We start from the raw sequence: 21637 nt of genomic DNA, 5'->3' as shown, positions 1-21637 counted from the left end.
ACCTGTAGACAGGTAAGATAAAAGATAAGAAATGAAGTTAAAGATAAGTTAAAGAAATTAAAGATTAAAAATAAGAAATAAAATTCTAAAAAAGAAATAAAGCTCTGAAAGGATAAAGAGTATCGTGATTGTGTCTCATTTTTGTCACACATAAGAGTGATGCTCAGGTGGGTCAGTGGTTGAGTGTTCTGTTTATCATAAGCAGTGCAGAAAGAGGATACTTATTTATAACATCTGTGGAGGAAGACCCCAAAAGGAGACTGCTGTTCTGTAGAGTTAATGGCAATTTTTGACTAAATATTGGTTTGGCTGCTTTAACAGAAATTAAAACAGTGATTTTAAAAGTTTAGAAATTGATTTTTCTCTTCCAAACACCTTGAGCTGATAGGCGGTCAGGGAGATGGGTAGCCTTGCCTCTGGGGGTCATCCAGTATTCTTCTCTGTCATCCACTGGTATATTGTCCTTCATCCATATAGTGATGTACATCTGGCTCTTCATCACACCAGGATTTCAGAGCATGGGAAAGGAGGAAAAAATAAAGATCAGGATGGTCTGAGACAGACAGCATCCTTTTGATTATCTGGAACCAATCATAACTCATCGGTCAGAATTTGACTGTATGTCCATAACTAGTTGCAAAGGAGTCTGGGAAATACAGTCCCCAGCTGGGTCATCATGTACTGTATCTCACTAAACCACAAGAGGTTCTGTTTGTAAGAGGAAGGCAAAAATAGACCTTTGGGCCTGTTCAAGGCATCTGTCACATGGGGTGTTATGATTTGTGTCTAGTTGTTCCCCCAAAGCCTCATGCAGACATGGGGTAGACTTCTAGAATTTGTGATTAACTCCTGATCCACTGGGATTATGGGTGTGAGTACTACACCCAGCCTGGGGTGGATAGCCTGAGTACAACTTAAGGGAGACAGACTTACTCTCTGTTGCCATTGTTGCTGCTACTCCTCCCTTTTTGTTCTTACTGTATTGCTGCCTTCCATTTCCTTGAGCTGCTGCCCTCTGCAATGTGCTACTCAGCCTTGGAGCCAGCTGAGTATGGACTGAAACCTACAGTGACTGTGAGTTAAATAAACCTTCTTTCCTTCATTTTGAGTGTTGGGTATTTGTCCCAACAACGAAAGAAGAGTAACTGAGACAGAATTTGGTACTGAGAGTGGGGCCATTGCTGTGGCTAAACTTGACCATGTGGATTATAAGCTTTTGGGAATGGCTTAGAGGAAGAGATAGGAAAGGTTTGAAGATGTCACCTACAAGAGAAGCGCTGGAACAGTTTCGTCTGTTCTGTATGGGAAATTCTAGACAGAGCTCAGAAGACCAGTAGGCTGATAGAAATCCTGCCTATAAAGACCAGGCTAGGGAGGTTTCTTTTGGGAAGAAGAACTGCATTGATAGTTGGACTCCGGATATTATGGCTTGGTTGAAAGTTTGTCTGAATTTTGCTTGTGTCCAGAGACTTTGTCTGTGATGGAGATTAAGCATGGCAGACTGATTAATCTTTCAAAAGAAAATCTCAAGGCAGTCAAATATTGAGACAGTGGCATGGTCATTGTTGGGGCTTTTAGTCAGATTTATGTTGAGAGTGAAAAACAAAGAGCCCAGCAGAATGATTTAGAACGTTGTGAGTTTGGCCAGAAAGGAAACTGCAGTAAAGCTGTGTAATGTAAGGGTAGAACTGAGAGGCTCTCCATTGCCAAGAAGGAACACAAGAAGGATGGCCTGAGGGCATCACTGAAGGCAGCAGGTCTGCACCCTTTGCAGCCTCAGAATTGCAAGGGTGAGGGACTTTGCCTTGAGGGGAAAGCCACAGAGCCCCATGTTCCAGAATGGTGGCAGCGGCCACACCATGTTCCAGAATAGCACCAGCCAGGAATTTATTCCTGGGAATCAGGGTCAAAGTGCTCAGTGATCCAGGTGCTCCACTCTTACAGCCAAGACAGAAGAAAGCCTGGCTGCTGCTCCGGCTGGCAGCAGACCTTGGCATCATCCACATGGCGTTGGTTTTAGGTACTTGCAGAATGCGGGAGTTCTGAGGTTAAGAAGGCTTCCACCTAGATTTCAGAAGACCTGGGAGGCCAGGTGGTGTGCCGGAGAGGGCAGCATGTAAAGCCACGAGTGAGAAGCCTATTCAGTGGAAACCCCAGAAGTTTGGAAAAGGCAGAAATGTAGATCATCTAAGAGAAGTTGAAAGAAGAGAGCAAAGCAGGCTTGAGAGAGAAGTCATGGGAGCTACAACCACTAGAAGTGTCTTAGGGATGGAGCCACACGGAGCTCACAATTTGCTGCAGATTGCTTTGGATATTCTACATGGAACTATAGGACGTAATGTTTGCCCTTCTGGATTTTGGACTTGCTTTGGTCCCAATGTTTGGTATCTGCTGTGTGTACCTTTTGGAATGGTAATGTTTATCTTGTGCCTTTGAACACTGGAAGTGTTTAACTTTTCATTTGTATGGGGGCTCACAGCTAAGTTTGCCTTAAATCTTGGAGAAGACTTGGGACTTGGACTTTTCAGCAATGCTGAAACTGTTAGGGCTTTGGCAAGTCTTAGAGATGGACTAAATGCCTTTTGCATAAAGAGATGAAAATGAGTTTTTGGAGGTCTGGGGGTGAAATGTTAGGGTTTGTATCTAGTTGTCCCCCAAAGCCTTGTGAAGTTATGGGGTGGACTTCTGGAGTTTGTGATTAACTCATGATCCACTGGGATTATGGGTGTGAGTGCTGCTGGGATTATGGGTGTGAGTACTACGCCCAGCCTGGGGTGGAGAGCCTGAATGCAACCTAAGGGAGACAGACTTGCTCTCTGTAGCCATTGTCACCGCTGCTCCTCCCTCTTGCTCTTGCTGTTTTGCTGCCTTCCACTGCCATGAACGGCTGCCCTCTGCCATGTGCCTGTCTGCCTTGGAGCCAGCTGAGTATGGACTGAAAGCTCCAGTAACTGTGAGCTAAAAAACCTTTCCTTCCTTCATTTTGAGTGTCGGGTATTTGTCCCAGCAACAAGAAAAGAGTACCTCAGACATGGGGTATGTGCTACAGTGCAAAGGAGGAACACAACAAAAGCAGAACGCCTGGTGTCACTGTACAAATGTGAAGCCCAGGCCCTTGGGCCAGTTTAACATGTCTTCTTCAGATCACCAAGGGACTTGAACCAAGTGATATTTGAAACCTTTCAGACTCTGACTTGCTGTTGTGTTGCCTGTGGGTATTCTATTGCTAGACTAGGGGGTCCAGGAGCAGAGATGAGATAGGGAAAGAGAAGGGTCACATTTCCCATGTGACTAATGCATGTTCAACTATTATGAGAAATCACCACTGACACTTATGAAGAGCTTATTAGGAGTGCAGTGTTGTGCTGGGTGCCTTACACATATTATCCGAAGTAATCCTTACCCAGTCTTTGAGGTGGGCACTATGATTGTTCCCATTTCCTAGTGGGGAAACTGACTCATTAAAGGAAAAGCAGAGTCCTAGGCCTAGCCACCTGACCCCTGAGCTCACTCATATAATTACCTCTGTGGGAAAGACAGGACAAGAGAATGAGGTGGGACTTTCAGGGTGTGGCCAGGTCATTGCAGGTCCTGAAAGCCTGGCCCCAAGCTACCCTTTCTCCAGGGCTGGATGGGGACCTATTAATAGACAGCATTCATCAGCTCAGCCACCAGTCTGCAGGTTCTCCCCTAGCCGGTGGTGTCTGGGCCTGAGTGTTGTGGGTTACATCATGCTCACTGCCTTAGAGTACAGGATGAGCTCCTATTCAGGAGAAGAGCTCCTTAGAGCTTCCTGGGGAGGCCAGCTGAGGGGCAGAGCATATAATGTGCAGGGGCAGGTCCCCTTCATGGCTCCCAAGCACTGTAAAGAAGTTGATGTTGCTGAGAGGTCCAGGGGTGGGTCTGTTCCAAACAGAATTTCCAAAGGTGGTCAGACACTGGGAAGAGGTAGGACCTGACTCTAGGAAATAGGGTTCAGCCCACAAGTGGGACTGTCTGTAAGTTGGCACTGCTTACTATTGCCAGTCCAGGGATCGGAGCACTCCTCCTGCTGTGGCCTTCAGATCAGTTGGCGTTGTGCCTGGAGGGGGCTCCTGGGAAGCAGTGTGAATCAGTGATAATGTTGTCTGGGCCGGTGATTACAGGTCTCCTTTGGGTCAGTAGGTCTAGTGGCCTGGGTAGAAGGAAGGAGGCCCTGCCAGTGGGGGCTGAGCTGCAGACGGGACCTGGGCCAGGCTGTGTGTGGCCTCTGAGCATCGAGCTTTCCCCAGCACGGTGCATCTGCAGATGGGGCACTGTTGGGTGGTGCCTGGACTGACCCATCTCCTTCCTCTGCCTGGTTCCAGCGACACAACACCCCACCTCATCACTAGCCGTCAGTGCAGTCTAACTTTAAAGCTGCCTTTCTGTTCATTTTGTTTTCAGATACAATCCCAAATTCACCAGCTTCCTTTTCTGTGCTCCTCAAGGCTGAATTCTGACCTCCGTGTTTCCAGGAAACCCAAACCTAGCCTCTTCCCCATGACCCACTTTCATATAGTTTCATGATCCATTTGCTCATTACTTTACTAACCAGACTAAGCTTTCTTATTTTTAACTTTGTAAAACTTTAAAAAACCCAAACCTTTGAACTTCTGACATCCACAGAAACAGAAAGGATCATATAAAGAGCCCTCAGCTTCAAGAATTGCCAGCGTTTTGCCTGTTTTATATCACCCATTCTTCTCACCAGCCCCCAAAGCAAGTTCTAGGTCTTACATCATTTCTCCTATAAATACTTTCCCACAGTTCAGCTGTGAGCGTCAGGATAGCTGAGCAGTATATCCTCTATCCTGTGGCCTGTGTCCCTACCACTTAGAATGTTGCTCAACACCTCTTCCCTCTTGGGAAGTATGTTATTTTGAATCAAATGAATGAAGAAATTGCTCAATCAATCAGTCAATCAGTTGGCTTCAAGTTTTAGTACTTAGACTAGTAATTAGCCGGGGAACCTTGGAACAGAAATAACTGCCATGAACTCAGTGTCCTGCCCCAGGTACCTGTCCTGCTGCCTGAACTTTCTAGGAGGCTCTGGAATTCATCCATTGTCATCAGACTTTAAGACCTATTTCTTTTTAGCCAAACATCTTTGATTTTCAATTAAACTGTACTTTGAGATGACCTTAGAGAGGGAGGACTATTGAAATAAGGCTTTCACCCCTGCTTGGTTTATATTTGTTTTATAATTGCCTGGGGGCTCTTTTAATATATAATGCTGTATTTACTTAGGCCAAAGTGATTATGTCTAAAAAAGGATTAAAGCATAGAATATACCCAAAGCATTTTTTTAAATACCATCTTTCTATTCCTAGTAATGATATTCTGCTGCCCAAAGAAAAGGTAATTGAATGTTCATTTTTGTTCAAGCAGCCATGATCATACTTAAAACCCTAAATTACATATCCTTTGAAGGGGACCTGAGACCAAGAGTGTTGCCTGATATGGCATTTCTAGTTCTTTTGAGATTTAAAAAAAAAACAAACAAAAAACAGGCCAGCACTGGGGCTCTGGAAATCTTTGTCAGTGGGCTTGTAGCTTATAAAAATGCCTTCAACATAATCTTGTTCCTTTTCAGTTCAGAAATGGTGTTTACCACAATGTAATAGGAACTGCTTATTAATCTGCACTGTCTTCGGAATGATGGTCCTTTTATGAAAGTTGATTTGAGTTAGCAGAATTTTCAGTCTGTTTGCTATTTAATCAGGAATTCAGAGCAATACTTCTGTTTCGAGGTTGGAGATATTTCAGCTGTGTGCCTTTTAGCACAGGGCTTGAAGCTGATGTCAGTGCCTGTTGTAAGTTCAGCTTGAATGCAGGCCAGCTATTGCCAAGGAAGACTTCTGGGGACCTTGGGTTTGGTCACAATGTGCATTGAGCCAGGAACACCTTTTCCACAGAAGGTGATGGGATTCAAGAGATAAGTGAAGATGAGGTGGGGGAGCCATGAGCCCAGCACCTCATTCTGTGAGCGCAGCAGTGAATCACCCCATGGGCTTTATTTTCTGGACTGGAGTGCGCAGTCTGTGGGCTTTGCCCTGCGTCCGGAGCCTGGCTGCAGCTGACATGACTGGTACGATGGGATGATGCGCAGTCTGTGGGCTTTACTCTGGGCCCGGAGCCCTGGCTGTGGCTGGCATGACTGGTACAGTGGCTGTCTGGAGGAACTGCAGTGGATGCCTGTGGTTGGCACAGAGCCATGTAGGATGATGACAGGACAGGAACCCAAGGATTGCATGACCTCCTCCAAGGCCACGGGAGCCTCCTACCTGGTGCTGCAGGCCAGAAGGGTGCTCTGGAGAGCTGAGACTAGCAGGAGTTGGACCTCAGAGCTGGAAAGAGGCTGTTGACTAGTAGTGCCTGACTTTTGGAAGTGGAACCAACAAGCTGAGGCCAATGTTCCAGGCTGGAAAACCTAGGGCAAGGCAGGACACAGTTGAGTCAGCCCCAAGGAAAGTTTGCTGTTGTGGAAGAGCCACAAATGTGGCTGCAGATTTGGCCACCTTCCCAGATGGGTGGGAATGGAGCTGGTGAATAGAGAAGTGGTCATTAGCCAAAAAGAATCATAGCAGGGAGCAGGAGCCATGGTTTGGGAGAAAGGGTGAATCTTTATGCATAGATACGTGTAGAAATCTGTGTGGCTCCCCCATGTCCAAGAGTCGAGCACAGTCTCTGCATTGTGCCAGGTTCTTTGCCCATTGCATATCTACTTCTCACTGCCTCCTGCTCTTTCTTGCTTGTTATGGCTTATATGTACCTCCAAAGCCTCATGTGGTCATAAGTGAGGTTTTTTTTTTGGGGGGGGGGCTGGATTTAGGGTTTGTGCTGCTGGAATCAAAGATGTGATGCTGGGATTGTTTCATCTTGCAATGCTAGGATTAAGGGTATGACACTCCCTACCCTAAGGAAAGGCAGAAAGAGGTGTGGTCATGGCTTGTCAGTTGTTGCTTGCTATTGCTGCCTTCTGCCCACCATGAACAGTTTCCTCTCTGTGAGGCCCCTCTGCCATGCCACTCTGCCTGGAGCCAGCCAACTATGACCTGAAATCTCTACAAAGTGAACTAAGTAAGTCCTTCCTCCTCTAACTTTGGCTGTCAGGTTCTCTCAGCAGTGAGAAAAATAAAACCATTCTCTTATCACAGTCTTCTATAAAAGTCAGAATCCTGAGGCTTAAATATAAGAAGCCAATCACTTGCCAGGAGAACACATGGAAAAGAACAGACAGACTCAGGAATTGAGCACAGATCTGTGGGTCAATAGGGCCTCGTCCTTTGTCTCAGTTACTCTTCTCATGTTGCTAGGACAAAATACCTGACACCCAAAATGAAGGAAGAAAAGATTTATTTAGCTCACAGTTAGAGGAGGTTTCAGTCCATAGTCAGCTGGCTCCAAGGCAGAGTGGCACATGGCACAGAACAGCCTTTCTTGTTGGTGGCAAAGAGCAAGAGAGAAAGGACAAATGGCAGGAGCAGCAATAATGGCAACAGAGAGCAAGTCTGTCTCCCTTAAATTGCATTCAGGCTCTCCACCCCAGGCTGAGTATAGTACTCACACTCATAATCCCAGCAGTACTCATCCTCATAATCCCAGTGGATCATGAGTTAATTACAAACCCTGGAAGTTCAGCCGATGACTGCCTGAGGCTTTGGGGGGACAACTAGACACAAACTGTAACATCCTTCTCACACCATTGGGGGTCCTTTCAGTCCCTTTCCACTGAAGAAGTTTCCCCTGTGGAGGCACACCCACAGTGGCAGAACCATGCACTGCAGTTCCTGCATGGGACAACCATACACACTCAAGTGAACACGCACACATGCAGGCATGCACACGCCTGCCCCTACCTCCAGCTGCCAGCACAAATCAAATCCATGCAAAGTTTTTATTCTGTCATCATTATTTAGCCATTTTTTAAAACTACAAAGCTTGGCCTTCATTTCCGTGTCTTCTAGTGAAAGGGACTCTAAAAGATGATGTGTTTGTGCCAGAGTTTGTTATTCCTCTGAGTTGTGTAACAAAGCTAGGACTGTGATCACCCCAGGCTGATTACTAGTATGGATGAAAGTAACGGGGCCTGTGCTGGAAAATTCAGGAGAGTCAGAAGGAGGGGGATTCACAAACCTCGAGAGTGTCAAGGGGAAGCAGTGGATGTCCCCACTATTTATTAAGAAAAAGCCATAGATGGGCATAGATGACAGGAATCCAAAGACTAGAAGCAGCCATCTGGTTAACCCAACATACCCTCAGTATTTTACATCTGAACTAAATATAGCCCCTTTCCCCAAAAGCAACTCACTGTATTAAAGAATCGAGATGAGATAGAGATTTGCATGTGGTGCCTGAAAATGTGATTATGGAAATCTAGATGCTGGCTTTGAATTTCCTGGTAAAGATGCAAAGCGTTTTCCCTTTATTGCATCAGTTAGTGTCTACTTTGTATCATGCTCCCAAAATGTATTGGTTTAAAACAATAACCATTATATTCGCTTGCATTTCTATAGGTCAGCCACATGTGGTTCTTCTAGGCTGGGCATTCTCTCCCGATAGCCATCAGCCGGTGGCTTGGCTGGAGCCCGCTGGTCTAGGGTGGCCTCACTCACATGTTTGATGACTGATAGACTAGTTTTTGAAGGTAGCGTGGGCAGAAACTGCTTGTCTATGCTCTACATGGCTTTTCATCCTCCAGGAAAGGAACCTGGACATCCTACACGGTGTCTGTGTTCCAAAAGTAACAAACAAAACGAAGCCCCAGTGCATAAATAATGTTTCAAGCCTCAGCTTGCAGCATATGTGCTGTTGTCCCATTGGCCAAAACAGATCCCTGCCCCCACCCAGGAGTTGGTGTGGGAGGAGACTGCGTAAGGGCAAGGATACAGAAAAGGGCAGCAAGTTGGGGTCCATTACTGCAAGAAATCCACCATGCTATGGAAACCTGAAGTTTAACCCAACAAGTCGCAGTTGTTTCTCCCTGATGCCCATTGAAAGGCAACACTGACCTACATTATGGTTAAGCCCTATATGAAAAGGTAGTGATAGCTAAAGTCATAGGAAATCAGCATAGTTGCTTGGTGGCTACATCTGCCAGCCTCTGAGGTGGGAAATCCCCTAAAGAGCTACAAGCAGAAAGCTGCTGAAGGGCTAGGTGAAGACCAGCTGCACATGAAAGGCCCCTCCTACATGTAAATACAGAACCACCTAGAGATAGGTCTGCCTCTGAGGCAAGGCATTAAAGCAAGGAATCCTATCTAGACAGCCATGGTCCCAGGTGTTCTAGTTTTGTTTCTTTTGCTGCTGAGACAAAATACCCAACACTCAAAGGTAATAGAGGAAAAGTTTATTTAGCTCAGTTTATAGAGGTTTCAGTCCATAATAGGCTAGCTCTGAAGCAGTGTGGCATGGCAGAGGGACAACAGCATATGGCATTGGAAAACAGCGAGAGCAACAAGAGAGAGCAAGACACAGACACACCTCTTTCTGTCCCTGATATTGTATGTAGTGTACTGGGATTAGGGCAGTGCCAATGCAATGATTCAGCAATCACCCACCCTTTATCCCAGCACCCCTAATCCTAGTACTGTATTATGAATCATTCACACCTTCTGGATTCAGCCACCTCTGAAAAAACCCTATGACTGCATGAGGCTTGGGGGACATCCAGACCCAAAGCATCACACCAAGCCTAGGGTGAGAGGCCCAAAGACAGGATGTGAGCCAGAGCTGCAGAGGGAAGGATGTGGGTGAGGACTCACGAATGTTGAGTGCGTATGTGCCCAGAGGAGCCAAAAAACTTGCCAAGGAACTCCATCCAAAACACTGTTTCCCAGGAGGAACAAAGCAACAACAATGTGAACAGAAAACTGGCAACAACCATCATTTCTGGAAAGCCTTCTGTATGCTGGGATTCTACTTGGTTTAAGTTTGGTTCTAACTATATCTTGAGGAACTTAATCCAGACTTCCAGATGAGGAAATCAGATTCAGGTAGGCCAAGTAACTAAGTCACTGAGCCTGTGACATGTTGGAACTTATAGCACTATGGATTTGTCTGCACCTGACTTCCAAAATGGTGCCATAAGACCTGGCATCCTGGTGCAGCAGGTCTGCTTCTAATATGACACTTTTCACAGAACTTGGAAGACCCCAGAGGCCACCTCCCAGGCAGGAACTCCAGGAGATGTGCATGGAAAGGACAACAGAAGTATTCAGAGGTGATGTCAACCTCCAGAGAAAGTGGTAGAGGAACCATGAAGCACCTAACATGTTTGCTCTTGGCCATGTAGAGACACCAAGCAATTAAATTTGCTCTAATACTCTTCTGTGTCTCTACTCACCTTTTGAATCAAAAGGATCCTTAATGGGGCCATTGATGGTATAGATCCTGTTGGCAGCGATGGAGGTGCTGAGCCACCCTGAGGCCTGTGGCATTTGGAGATACACGGGCTATTACAGAGAGTCCTTTCTGGTCCTCCCCAAGGCCCAGGAAGTTTGCATTTGTAATCCCATGGAAAAGTTATTGGAATTCAAGTGAGTTAATTCCAATCTCCCACTTCTAGTGCAACCCATGTCAAGAATAAAGACACTGAGGCGTATCTGTAGTCATAGGGAGCCAAGGAGTCCTAAGTCCAGCCACAGTGATGGCTAATTGGAACAAAGGCCTCAACCCAGGATCAAACTTGGGTTATATAATTTGTAAGAAAGGGAGTGACTTGAGGGTGAGTGATTGTGAGAATGGTGAGCTGGTCTAGGTAGGAGGCCTGAAATCACCTCTGCAGTAAGCGGAAAGAAGGATATGCAGAAAGAGTAATCTACAGAACACAACTGAGATAGTATCTGATATTTTGGGGTCAGTGTGTCAGCTCTAATGTATAATCTTTCAAGCCCCAAAAAGTCATAGGCCCTATCCTGAGTCCCTGCTCACACAAGGGAACAATGGATGGGGTGAGGATGTCTGGGGAAACACTGCCTACCGTCTTCAAAGACTACCATTAGCATGTCAGCTGGACCAATATGCATTGCTTACAGCCACCTGAGGGGATAAGGAAAAGCCTCAGCCAGCTCTGTACATGGTAATACATGGAAATAGGGTCAGGCTCAGCCCAAATGGAGACAACTGTTCTCCTTCAAGGAGAGTTGCCCAGGGGTCCTCCACAGGCTACGGAGGCAGGAGTGTCTGAGAAGTACATTTGTTCTGTATTGCTTAACAGGTTTGGAGTGGAATTGCTGGGTGGGCATATGAAACTGTCATGGCCCAGAGATCTCATTTCACATCCTAGAACCATCACCTAAGCTTGTGCCCCTGATTTTCAGGGTTGTCTGCATGCTGGAAGTGCAGTGCCTGCCTGGCAGAGTGTAAGCTGGGCAGTGTCAGGGGCACATGTGGGAGCTGGCTCACACTCTGTTCAGTGAGTGGGAGTCCAATGAAATGAATGACATGAGAAGTTAGGAGCCCCTGGCTCCTGCGTGAGGGGCTCCTGCCTCCGGATGGGAGGGCAGCCAGTACAAAGCATCAGCATTTTACTCAAGTGGAGCAAGGTTTGAAAACACTGTGGCCAGAGTTTGGAAGTGACCATTGTCACATCCATGTTTATCCTCCGGGACGTTGGCCAAACAGAAAAGGCTGTTCTGATAGGTCCCTTTTAAGGAGATGGTTTTCAAATTCCCATGCAGGGACCATGGGGAGACTGAGAAGTCAGGGGCTGTATAGCTCTGGCTCCCGCTTCAAGTTTTTGTAATACAGTTTGCCCCAGACTTGCAATTTGGTGGCCTCCAGTATATTCAGAGTTGGGCAATCCTCACTACATTAACAGATGAGCGTTTATCTGATTCTATCAGAGGGAATGAAAGATTGAAGTTAGAAATAACTTACTATTTTACTGCAGTTTAAGAACCTTTTCTAAAGAGACTAATTCTCAAGTTCTATTGAAACCCCAAGGAGAACTAGGAAATAAACTGATAGGTAAGACTGACAGGATAAGACCTATAGCACTCTTCACTTTTAGGGTTGCATTCAGCATTTTTAAAATCCTTTTGGGTAGTTCTAATATAACTAAAGAGAATTGAAGTAGGCAGGGTGGGGCTGCAGGAAGATCTGTGGATGCAACTGAAATAAGCCCAACAGTCCTGAGTGAACAAGGCCTCTAATAGCAGAAGGGGCTGGATAGAGGAGGAGCAAATCCTCTAGTACCTTCCAGCCATCCCTGTTGCATCACAGTGACTGATGTTCAGATTAATGATTCCACTCAGAGAAGACCTAACTTATCTTAGCAAAAGTTCACCCAAAGTAATGGTTAGAGGTGCTACATAGTAGGGGCCAGTGTTGTCTGGCACACTGACCATGCTCAGTAAATATCCTATATTTTTTCTCTGGAAGTGCATGTAAAATACTTATTCCCTGTTGATATCAGATGAATAGAGTATTCCGGGACTGGTTTCCTCTTATTGACTTGATGGGAGTGGCCTCCTTTTGGTTTATCTGGGGGCAAAGACTCACAGAGCCTGTGATTACTCTGCAGCTAAGGAGTCCTGCCTCCCTGCCAGAGGACTGGGCTAACTGGATTATTTGCAGTTGACAAACTTGGTCTTCCACCCTGAACTTGGTTGTTGCCTCTACTTTATTTGCAGGACTGGTTCCCGCTTTGAGGTGAAATCATGAAGAGGAAATAGAACGAATAATAATGCTTTTCCGGAATCGCTTCTTGCTGCTGCTGGCCCTGGCTGCACTGCTGGCCTTCCTCAGCCTCAGCCTTCAGTTCTGTGAGTCCAATGGGCAGCACAGGCCTAGGATGGGAGGGGCTTCGTGGGGAAATGCCAGACCCAAGTTTGTAGGAATCGCAGAGGCTCCGAAGCCTTTGTTTCTTAAATGAGTGATGAGATTTAAAACAATGAGGTCTCTTTATTATTATCTTTTGTATTGTTTTATGTTTTTCATTTTAACATGACAGGTAGTTGTGAGCAGGGATATTAAACCACAGGGCAGACTCAAGAGCTCACACTTCTGCACTGATTCCTCATCTCTTTAGTTATTCCCAGAATCTTAGCTCCACGCCCCTCTGAGCAGCCCATCGTCATGTCTCTTGTCAAGGCACACAGAGCAAAGGTGGTTGGCCTGTTGTTGGCTCCTTGGGGGATTCAGTGCCCATTGAGTGTTCCGTAACATGTAGGGTTGGAGTTCTGTGGGCTAGGGTGGAGCGATGAGATCACTGCTATCAGACTTAGGTCCCTGGGCATGGGAACTCGGGTGACAAGGCCAGCGCTCTCTGGTGAAGCCAGTTGCAGGCCTCCTATCCAGTATCCTTTACTGAGATCCCTGTGCTCAGGCCATGCCTCACATTGGTGACCACCCCCAGGTGTAGACCAGCCCCACTGCTCCCTGGTTGTAGGCTATATGTAGTGGCCTGTGGTCATCTGTAGCCTATTCTGTACAAGAGCAGCCTGTGTCTATGCCCAGCTCCTGCCGCCCTCTGTCCCTTGACCCCACGCCAGTCCCTCACCCTTGCCTTTTCTCTATCAAGAGCCTTCTTCCATGGATGTCCAAGGGTGTGGTGCTTCTGTGATACACATTAGGATGCTCCTTTTTCACTAACCATGTAGTCAACATTTTCCATTTTTATGTGATATACTTCCAAAAGACGATCTGGCTTGAGAGCAGGGACCATGTACCGTTTCCCTTTTTTCCTAGCAACCAGCGCACAGTAGATATCTTGTGACTATTTCCAAGTGAGGCTGACCCTTACTCCTTCCCCCTCTGTGACTGTGTGCTTGAAGCTAAGAAAATATCCAAACAATGGGGAGAGTTTTGCTTTTATCCAACTACTCTACTTTACCACCTCAGCCTGACACTAGGGAGACAAAGCACTGGCACCCACCACTGCCTGGGACAGCTCATGGGAGTGACAGTAAAGAGAGCAGGTGGCTCAGTAAGTGGAATATGCAAATGCGCAAAGGCTGTGGGGGGACTTGGCATTGGGAGTAGTGGTTCAGAGGGTGGAGGCTTCAAGCATTTTGCCTGATTTACCTTCAGTGTGACATACTCCCAGGCACACCTCCAGGGCATGTGACAGGCTATTTCCAGTAAGGAAGAGAACTAAAAATAAAAATACTCATTAGCCTTCTAGAATTGAAAAAAAAAAAAAAAAAAAAAAGGCTGGTATAAGAAATTTAAACCAAGTGTGGTGGTACACGCTTATAATCCCAGCACTCTGGGACGTTGAGGCAGCAGGAACACAGGAGCTCAATATGCAGGACTTACAAAATTGTTTCAGAGGCCTTGGGTTCAATCTCCAGTATCCCCCCCGCCCCCCCGACACACACACGCACATGCACACGCACACTCACACAGTTTAAAAGTACTCCAGATGGTTAATGAACTGCAAAATATGAATCTTTTCCAAGAAGTATGCTGTGACTTTCAGTAGTTTGTTTATAACTTTTCATTAAAAATTTTCCATCGTTTGGCCAAAGAGGTGTGACGTTACAGCAACAGAAGCTTATCCTGAACCCCTGGCAGAGTCCAAGAGGTGAATGTGGGTTCCTTGTGCTCGCTGCATTTCTCGGGGGTGAGCTGGTCTCTGCGTCACTGAATGAGCTTGTGTGTCTCGCTTATATAACTCTTTTGAAAGTACCTCTGTTTTAAGAGAGCAAATTTTCAGACACATTTCTTAAGGAAAAATTTTCAGAGTAAAACTAGCCGGGCTGGATCTGAGTGCTTTATTCTGGAATACGTTGGAGTTCGGATATAAAGAAATGGACATTCTCACTACCCTTCTACTTCTAGGTAAACTGTCACTTTGGAATTACCCAGTTTCTATAGAAATAGAATTGATTTGCTTCATTACTTAATGTTTTATTGGTTACTTGTTATCAAACTGCAAGAAACTGCACTAATTCATAGTACAAAGATTTATGTATTTTTCTTACCCTAAAATATATGGACTTTTCTTCATCATTTCTTTTAACTAAATTCTGAACACTAAGTTAGAAGATAGAATTACCTTAATATATTTTAGATCATCAAATATATCTTGCTTTTCTTGTGCTTTAAGTAAACAGAGGCTGGTTTTGTTGTCTAAAATATCGTCTATTTTATTTTGTCTTAGTTTTGTTCTGGTGTTTTGAAAGTGAAAACGTTATGACTTGGGTTTGGATTCAGAAATCCAGTTGTTTAAATAAGCATTTCTTCCTCTTGGTACAGAAAGTATGTAGTGAGCCCCCACATATTTATTAGGTGCTTAGTGTGTGTTTGGCATTGTGAGGGTGGAGACAGTAAGAAGGGAGGAAAAAAAGATTCAGATCCAGTTTGTATTTTCTCAAAATATGTTCACCTTAAAGTTGCTAATGGCTTACTGTGTGCTAATAATCCTTAATTAAAAAATCATCTGTTTTGTATGTTTACATCCTGGATGGTATTATCATTAAAATACAAACAAGCAGAAAAGTAATTTCTCAAATTGAAGGACTCCTTTTTTCACAACAGAGAAAGTCTGCTGGTATGTGAAAGCTTGTGAGTCATGAGTTATGCTTCGGATCTTTCTGCTCCTCCATCATCCCCCACTTCCCTGCTCTGCTCCAGGGTTTCCTTAATGCCTACTTTGTGTTCATTTCCCCAAGTCTCAGCTGGCATTCCCGAGATGGCGGCATGGCAGACTCCGGAGTCACAGCCTTGGGTTTGATGGTCGGCTTCTTTACGAAGCATCGGGCGGCCCTGTTTCCTTTTCTGTAAGATGGCTAATGATTTTGGCTTTGCGCACTTAGTGGAAGCGCAGAACTTTGGGAGAAACTTGGCTAATGGAAGCCCCAGTTTGTTTTGTAAAATAGAGTTAAGTCATTGTTATTTTGCAAGATTAGAGTGAGAACTGAGGGCTTGTGGGAACTTTTAAACTTCTGGAAACTTTTGGGGAAACCCTTGACTCATATAGGGCATAGCCAAGAGTCAGTCTTTTAAGCAGACCAGACAGATTCCCATCATAATGTACTGTCCTTGGAAACCCGGGCTCTTGGGGCTCCACAAGGCTCTCAGGGCCTCAGCACTTCAGCCAGTAGGGCAGCAGCTTTGGAACCATGTCACCCATCCAGGTACCTTTAATCTGAGTGCACTGGCAATGAGGAACACATAGCACCTATACTGGGGGCCAGCTCTTGGCCAGGGCCCCAACTTACCTACGCAGATTCAAAAGTGGATGGAACATTCAGATTCCAGATAGGACAGGGGTAGTTAACCTGCAGATGTGGAAACCAGGGTTATCTTTAATAACTAAAGAGCTCTTTCTGCAAAAGGAGTCAGACCTGTTCTGTGGGGCCCAGATGAAAAGCAGTGAGACTTCCTGAAAGTCAGCGCCATGCAGAGGTAGGGGGCGCTGTGCTCTCCATCACTGGTGTCTGCACCCTGCCAAGTATGGTACTAGGCAGCTCACTGGCCCTGACCCTGTTTACGGTCAATTCACTCTGATGTTTTATGAATTGTATCTTTCCTTGTTGATGTAGTGTGCTGAACAGGTAAAGCTTGGTGCTTCAGCAAATGACCTTTGAGTTTCCAACCTAGGTTGGGAGTTTAATCCCCTGGGGCCACAGGACTACTTCATCTGTGGAGGAAGGTCGGGAGCAGGCTGGAATATAGCGTGCAGGGCACCAGGCAGGTGGGAGGCACAGTGGGTGGGAAAAAGCAGGGACTCCGGAGCCAGCCTGCCACAGTCCCATCCCTGTCCTGCCACTTACCAGCTGTTACCCACCCCCCACCCCATGCCTATTTCTTGCTCTGTAAAACGGGGCCGTAACTGTTTCTTCCTCAGTTAGGACTCAGTGAGCTAGTGTCCATGCCTGGCGCAATGCCTGGCGCATAGTAGTCATGACTCCTAGTTGTTATATCAGATGAGTTGAAGATGATTTATGGAGGGGTGCTTGGGGAGGATGAAGACTAGAACCCAGTCTGGGGTGTCAGGTGGCATCCAGGCTCACCCTTGGAGAAGAGTGGGAGTTTGCTAAGGAGGAAGCTAGGGAAGAAGGGGTAGGCGTGCAGAGGCACAGAGTGAGACCTCTGTGTAGTTTCGAAGTTGAACCAAATGCTGGGGCCTGCCTGTTCCCCACCTTCTCTAGCTGGAAGGTCTAGGGTCTCCACTGCTGTAGGGAAGCCACCATCTGTTTGACAGTAGCCTCTTTGGGTTTTTAAGAATCTGAAGACCTGGATCAGAACCTGGGGTGCTTGCATAAAATGCCTGTTCCTACACTGAAAAAGAACAATTTGAACCCCTCAGAATCTAAGTGGAACCCCAGCAATCTGCTTTGTGAACAAGCTTCCTGGGTGCATCTCATGCATGGAATCTGAATGACTGTCCAGCTGGAGGTAGTGGGAGGGTGCTGCGGGGTGATACAACTGGGAGGCCGTTTTGCTCTTGCAGTAAAAGGCTGTGGGTGGCTCCCATGGAGGTGTCAGCTCTCAAAGGAAAAAGCCAAGCCATGAAGCATCATGGTGACGTAGTAGGGCTCTGTAGCTTGTTGGGTGGTACAGGGGGTAGGGCGACTTGCCCACGGCAGTGGGGCATCTGGCGAGGGGAGGCAGTGGGTGCTCCGTGCACCTGTGTACCCATTTCATGTATCTGTCTCCACTGCGAGAATTATGCAGCAGGCCCAAGGAAATGCCAGGATGCAGGCAGAGGGGTCACCTACAGGCCCCGGTGGCTCCCTGCACCCAGTACCTGTGCACACAGCAAAAAGAAAAGCTGGACACGGCCCAGCAGCAGGACAAGCTGGGTGCCTCAGGAACAAGGGGGATGCTGGTGAGGGCACGGTGTCCCCGGAGGTACCTGAGGGCTGTGGGAACAGTGGCTTGCCTAAGAGGGGACCACTGTCTGACATTCATGACCAAGACAGGTCTCCTGGAAGCGTGTGACAGCTGCTCCAGACTGACAGCTTGTTTTGTTTGGCCCAGTGAGTGTTAGCAGATTTTCAAATGTATTTACTGATTCACATACACTTCCAAGCCTTCTTTAAAAAGTCAGTCTGTCCAGCAAGCCTGCCCGCCCCCTGCATTAGGGTACAAAAAGTACGTAGTGAACCCACACATATTTATTAGGTGCTTAATGTGTGTTTGCCATAGTGAGGGTGGAGATGGTAAGAAGGGAGAAAAAAAAGATTCAGATCCAGTTTGTATTTTCTCAAAATATGTTCACCTTAAAGTTACTAATGGCTTACTGTGTGCTAATAATCCTTAATTAAAAAATCATCTGTTTTGTATGTTTACATCCTGGATGGTATTATCATTAAAATACAAACAAGCAGAAAAGTAATTTCTCAAATTGAAGGACTCCTTTTCCTGCCACAGGGAAAGACTGCTGGTATGTGAAGGCTTGTGAGGCGTGAGTTATGTTTCGGATCTTTCTGCTCCTCCATCATCCCCCACTTCCCTGCTCTGCTCCTGGGTTGCCACACTGCACCCCCAATCCCTGGCAGAGACAGTTGGACCTTCAAGCAGCTGAGCAGGGGCTTCTGCTCTGAGGAGTATGAGCTCTTTCTTTGCCCAGCGGTCCTGTCCCTGTCAGCATGGGAAGGTGTGTACTGTGATATGAAGAGAAGAAGAGAGAGAACTACAGACCAGGGCAGACACAGGGAGGGACATCAGCAAGGAGACAGCAGCAGCAACCAGCGGGGACCCAGAGACAGGAGATCTGAAAGCCACAGGAAGCAGGTGACCTTCCGGAAGGTCTCGGGTAGAAGCTGAGGAACCGAGCCTTAGCCAGCGCCCTCTCAGTCTCTCTCCATCCTGGTCTCTCCACCTCTCTGTCTCTGCTCTCTGTTTCTTGGTCTCCAGCTCTCTCTGTGCCTCTGGTTATCACTGTCCGTGTGTGCGTGCGTGCGTGCGTGCGTGCGTGCGTGCGTGTTTTCCCTGGTCCTTCTCTTATCTGCACACACTCATCATTATTCTTGTAGCCTGAAGTCCCCAACCCATTTTGTGGCATGTCTTATATGATGTCTGCTAAGAAAGAGAACAACTGTGTACCCATGAAAACTGCTTCTGTGTGGGGAAGTGCGGAGCCCTGCAGGTAGCAGCATGCCAGGACCTGCCTCTCCCGCAGCTTTCAGCCCCTCACCTCTTCAGCTTCAGTAGGGTCTGCAACCCTTCTGGGACCCCTGAAAGTCCAAGGTGCATGGTCCTAGTGATTTTGCTGAGGCACACATTTAGGTATAGGCACAGAGAGCAAATTCCTTGGCTGCAAAGCAAGCCAGGCTGGCCTCCCAGCCACTGGCCTTTGTCCTCCCTGCTCTCTGTCTCTATATTTTATGGAGAAGAGCAGGTACCACAGTGGTACATGTGAATTGGAGGCTTCTTGAAGGTCTCAGTATGTTTTTATGCCAAGGTTTGGAGATGCCAGGGGTCTCCTGTAGAATGCCAGGGGTCTCCTGTACCATACATGGGTTGAATACCTCTTGTTCAAACTGCTTGGGAGTGGAAATGTTTAGGATTTGGGCTTTGGGGATATTTGCATAAACACAGTGTCTTGGGGTTGGGACTCACATTTAAATATGAGATTAATTTTTGTTTTATATATACTTTATACATACAGCCTGAAGACATTTCATACAATGGTTTTGATTTGTTCAAGAGACAGTTTCACAATGTGGGATTTTCTACTTGTGGTGTCATGTCTGTGCTCATTTGGGATTCTGGGCTTTTTAGATTAGAGATGCGTAACCTGTCCAACTGTACTCTAAGCCAACATAAATTTTCTCCTGGGCTTCCCCCCACCCAAGCTGAAGGAATTAAAAATAATAGCTTATTAAAATAATAATACATAGCTTATATTTCTAATGCAGGAGATCTGTCAAATTTTATCCCATCAATATCTCTAAAGTTTCAAATTTAGTAATTTTTATTAAGTTTTATCCTTTTCTTGAAGATGCTTTTTGCAGGATTTTTGGGGGCTTTAATTTTCCTCATCTTCCCCCTCTCCTTTCACTGTCCTCCCACCATGCCTGCCTTCTTCCCTCTCTCTTTCTTTTCAGTACCTGATCTTAGACAAGGCAGTAAGGATGTATGTTTAAAGATGATACCTGAAGTATTATTCATAAAAGAAACAAAGGGAAAAGTGACCGAAGTGTCTGGCATTAAGTACTATTGTAGCCATTACACCAGATTGCATGTCTTGTCTGTATGGCCTTAGAAGATTCTTTGTAACTATTAAATAAAAGTACTCATGGTCCTGAAGTGTGTGTGCGTGTGTGTGCGCACGTGTGTGTGTGTGTGTGTGTGTGTGTGTGTGTGTGTGTTACTGTTGCTGAATGAGCAGTAGTAATTCCTCATTTTATCTGTCTGGCCTTTATTTTTATTAATTTTATTGAGATGTTCTCTCTCTCTCTCTCTCTCTCTCTCTCTCTCTCTCTCTCCCCTTCTCTCTCTTCTCTTTCTCTCTCTCCCCCCGTCTTTCTTTTCTCTCTTCTCTCTCCCTCTCTCTTCTCCTCTCCCTCTCTCTCTCCTTTCTCTCCTCTCTCTCCTCTCTCTCCAGAACCAGGGATTGAACTCAGGCCCTTGTGCTTGCCAGGCAAGCACTTATTCTACTGAGCCATCTCTTCGGCCCCAATTCCTCATTTTAGAGGAAAGGAGAAACCCTCAGGGCTAGTTGGTAAAAATCAAAAGTGTTGGTAAAAGGAGTCAGTGGATTCAGCACAGTGCCAAGACCTGAGGGAGCAAGACAAAGCAAGACAGATGCCCACTTGAGGTATCACTGGCATGGCCAGTGGAGGAGGGTGAGCTGAGAATACCACTGGCGTTTGACTAGGTAAAGTGTGTTCCAACTGAGCCACCTGGCAGCCCCACTCCCTGTGTCTTGGCAACCAGGCTTCTGCCCCAGTGACCTTGAAGAGAGGCCAGTGGTAATGAGAAGAGGCTTCGTAGGTCTTCCAGTTGGGGCTGGAGAAGCCGAATCCCTGCAGGAGGGTGAGGTCAGGCATGCACTGGGAGACAGCTCTAGGCATCTTGTCCTCTCTCCTTGCCACCAGTGTGCAGGGCAGGTCACATCTCTACCCTCTTGGGGCCCAGGCTTAGGGCTGCCAGGCGGGAGAGAGCAGGAAGTCCGCCATGATGAACGACCCCTCTCTGTGATCGACTGGCTTGGGCTCCAGGGGCCCCCCTTACTCTCCCAGTCCTCTTTTCCCTGTGTCATCTGAGGGGCTGGATGCCAGCCAGAGCTCTGCCTTGCTCCAGCCTCGGGGTGGGACAGCTTTTGTATGTGGTCCCCATATGCCTGTGGTGAAGGCCCCATCCTCAGCCACAAAGTCTCTTTCCCTGAGAGAGCCTCCCTGGTGTCTTACCCACCTGGCTAGCTCACCTTTTTTACACTTGACCCAGAACGCAGCCAGCCCCCAGGCTACCTTCAGACATTGGGTTTCTGGTCTCAGTGAAGAACAAACCTATGACTCATGGGAAACTTTCTCCTCTTAGAGGAGCGAGGAACAAACTTGGGCCTCAGTGACTCTGTGCCAGCATTGCCACAGAACAAGGAAAGAAACACAAGCTCCCCCTTGTAGGGTGTTCAGCTATGCAGAGACATTGAAGTGTGCCGTGCAGGTTTTCTGGGGGGTGGGATTATGGGTGATTTTCCTTTCCTTTCCTTTTT

At 46.6% G+C, this 21637-nt stretch overlaps 1 protein-coding gene across 5 annotated transcripts in view; it reads left to right on the top strand.

Annotated features, from left to right (window-relative positions):
• Window positions 1-21637, top strand: part of Pxylp1 (2-phosphoxylose phosphatase 1) — a 75721-nt gene that overhangs the window by 20056 nt on the left and 34028 nt on the right. For 4 of the 5 annotated variants that reach the window (XM_004629293.2, XM_023713051.1, XM_023713052.1 and 1 more), the window contains exon 2: window positions 12657-12788. In XM_004629293.2, coding sequence (XP_004629350.1) covers window positions 12710-12788 — 79 coding nt within the window. In that variant the 5' untranslated portion in view covers window positions 12657-12709. Of the gene's footprint in view, window positions 1-12656; window positions 12789-14543; window positions 14809-21637 lie in introns of those variants that run through there. The other variant, XM_023713054.1, reaches the window with a different exon arrangement.

Source organism: Octodon degus, unplaced genomic scaffold (genome assembly GCF_000260255.1).
Source record: "Octodon degus isolate 3935 unplaced genomic scaffold, OctDeg1.0 scaffold00028, whole genome shotgun sequence".
In the NCBI taxonomy this organism is placed as follows: domain Eukaryota; kingdom Metazoa; phylum Chordata; class Mammalia; order Rodentia; family Octodontidae; genus Octodon; species Octodon degus.
The sequence above is the reverse complement of the archived record's forward strand: the minus strand, read 5'-3'. Positions and strand labels throughout refer to the sequence as shown.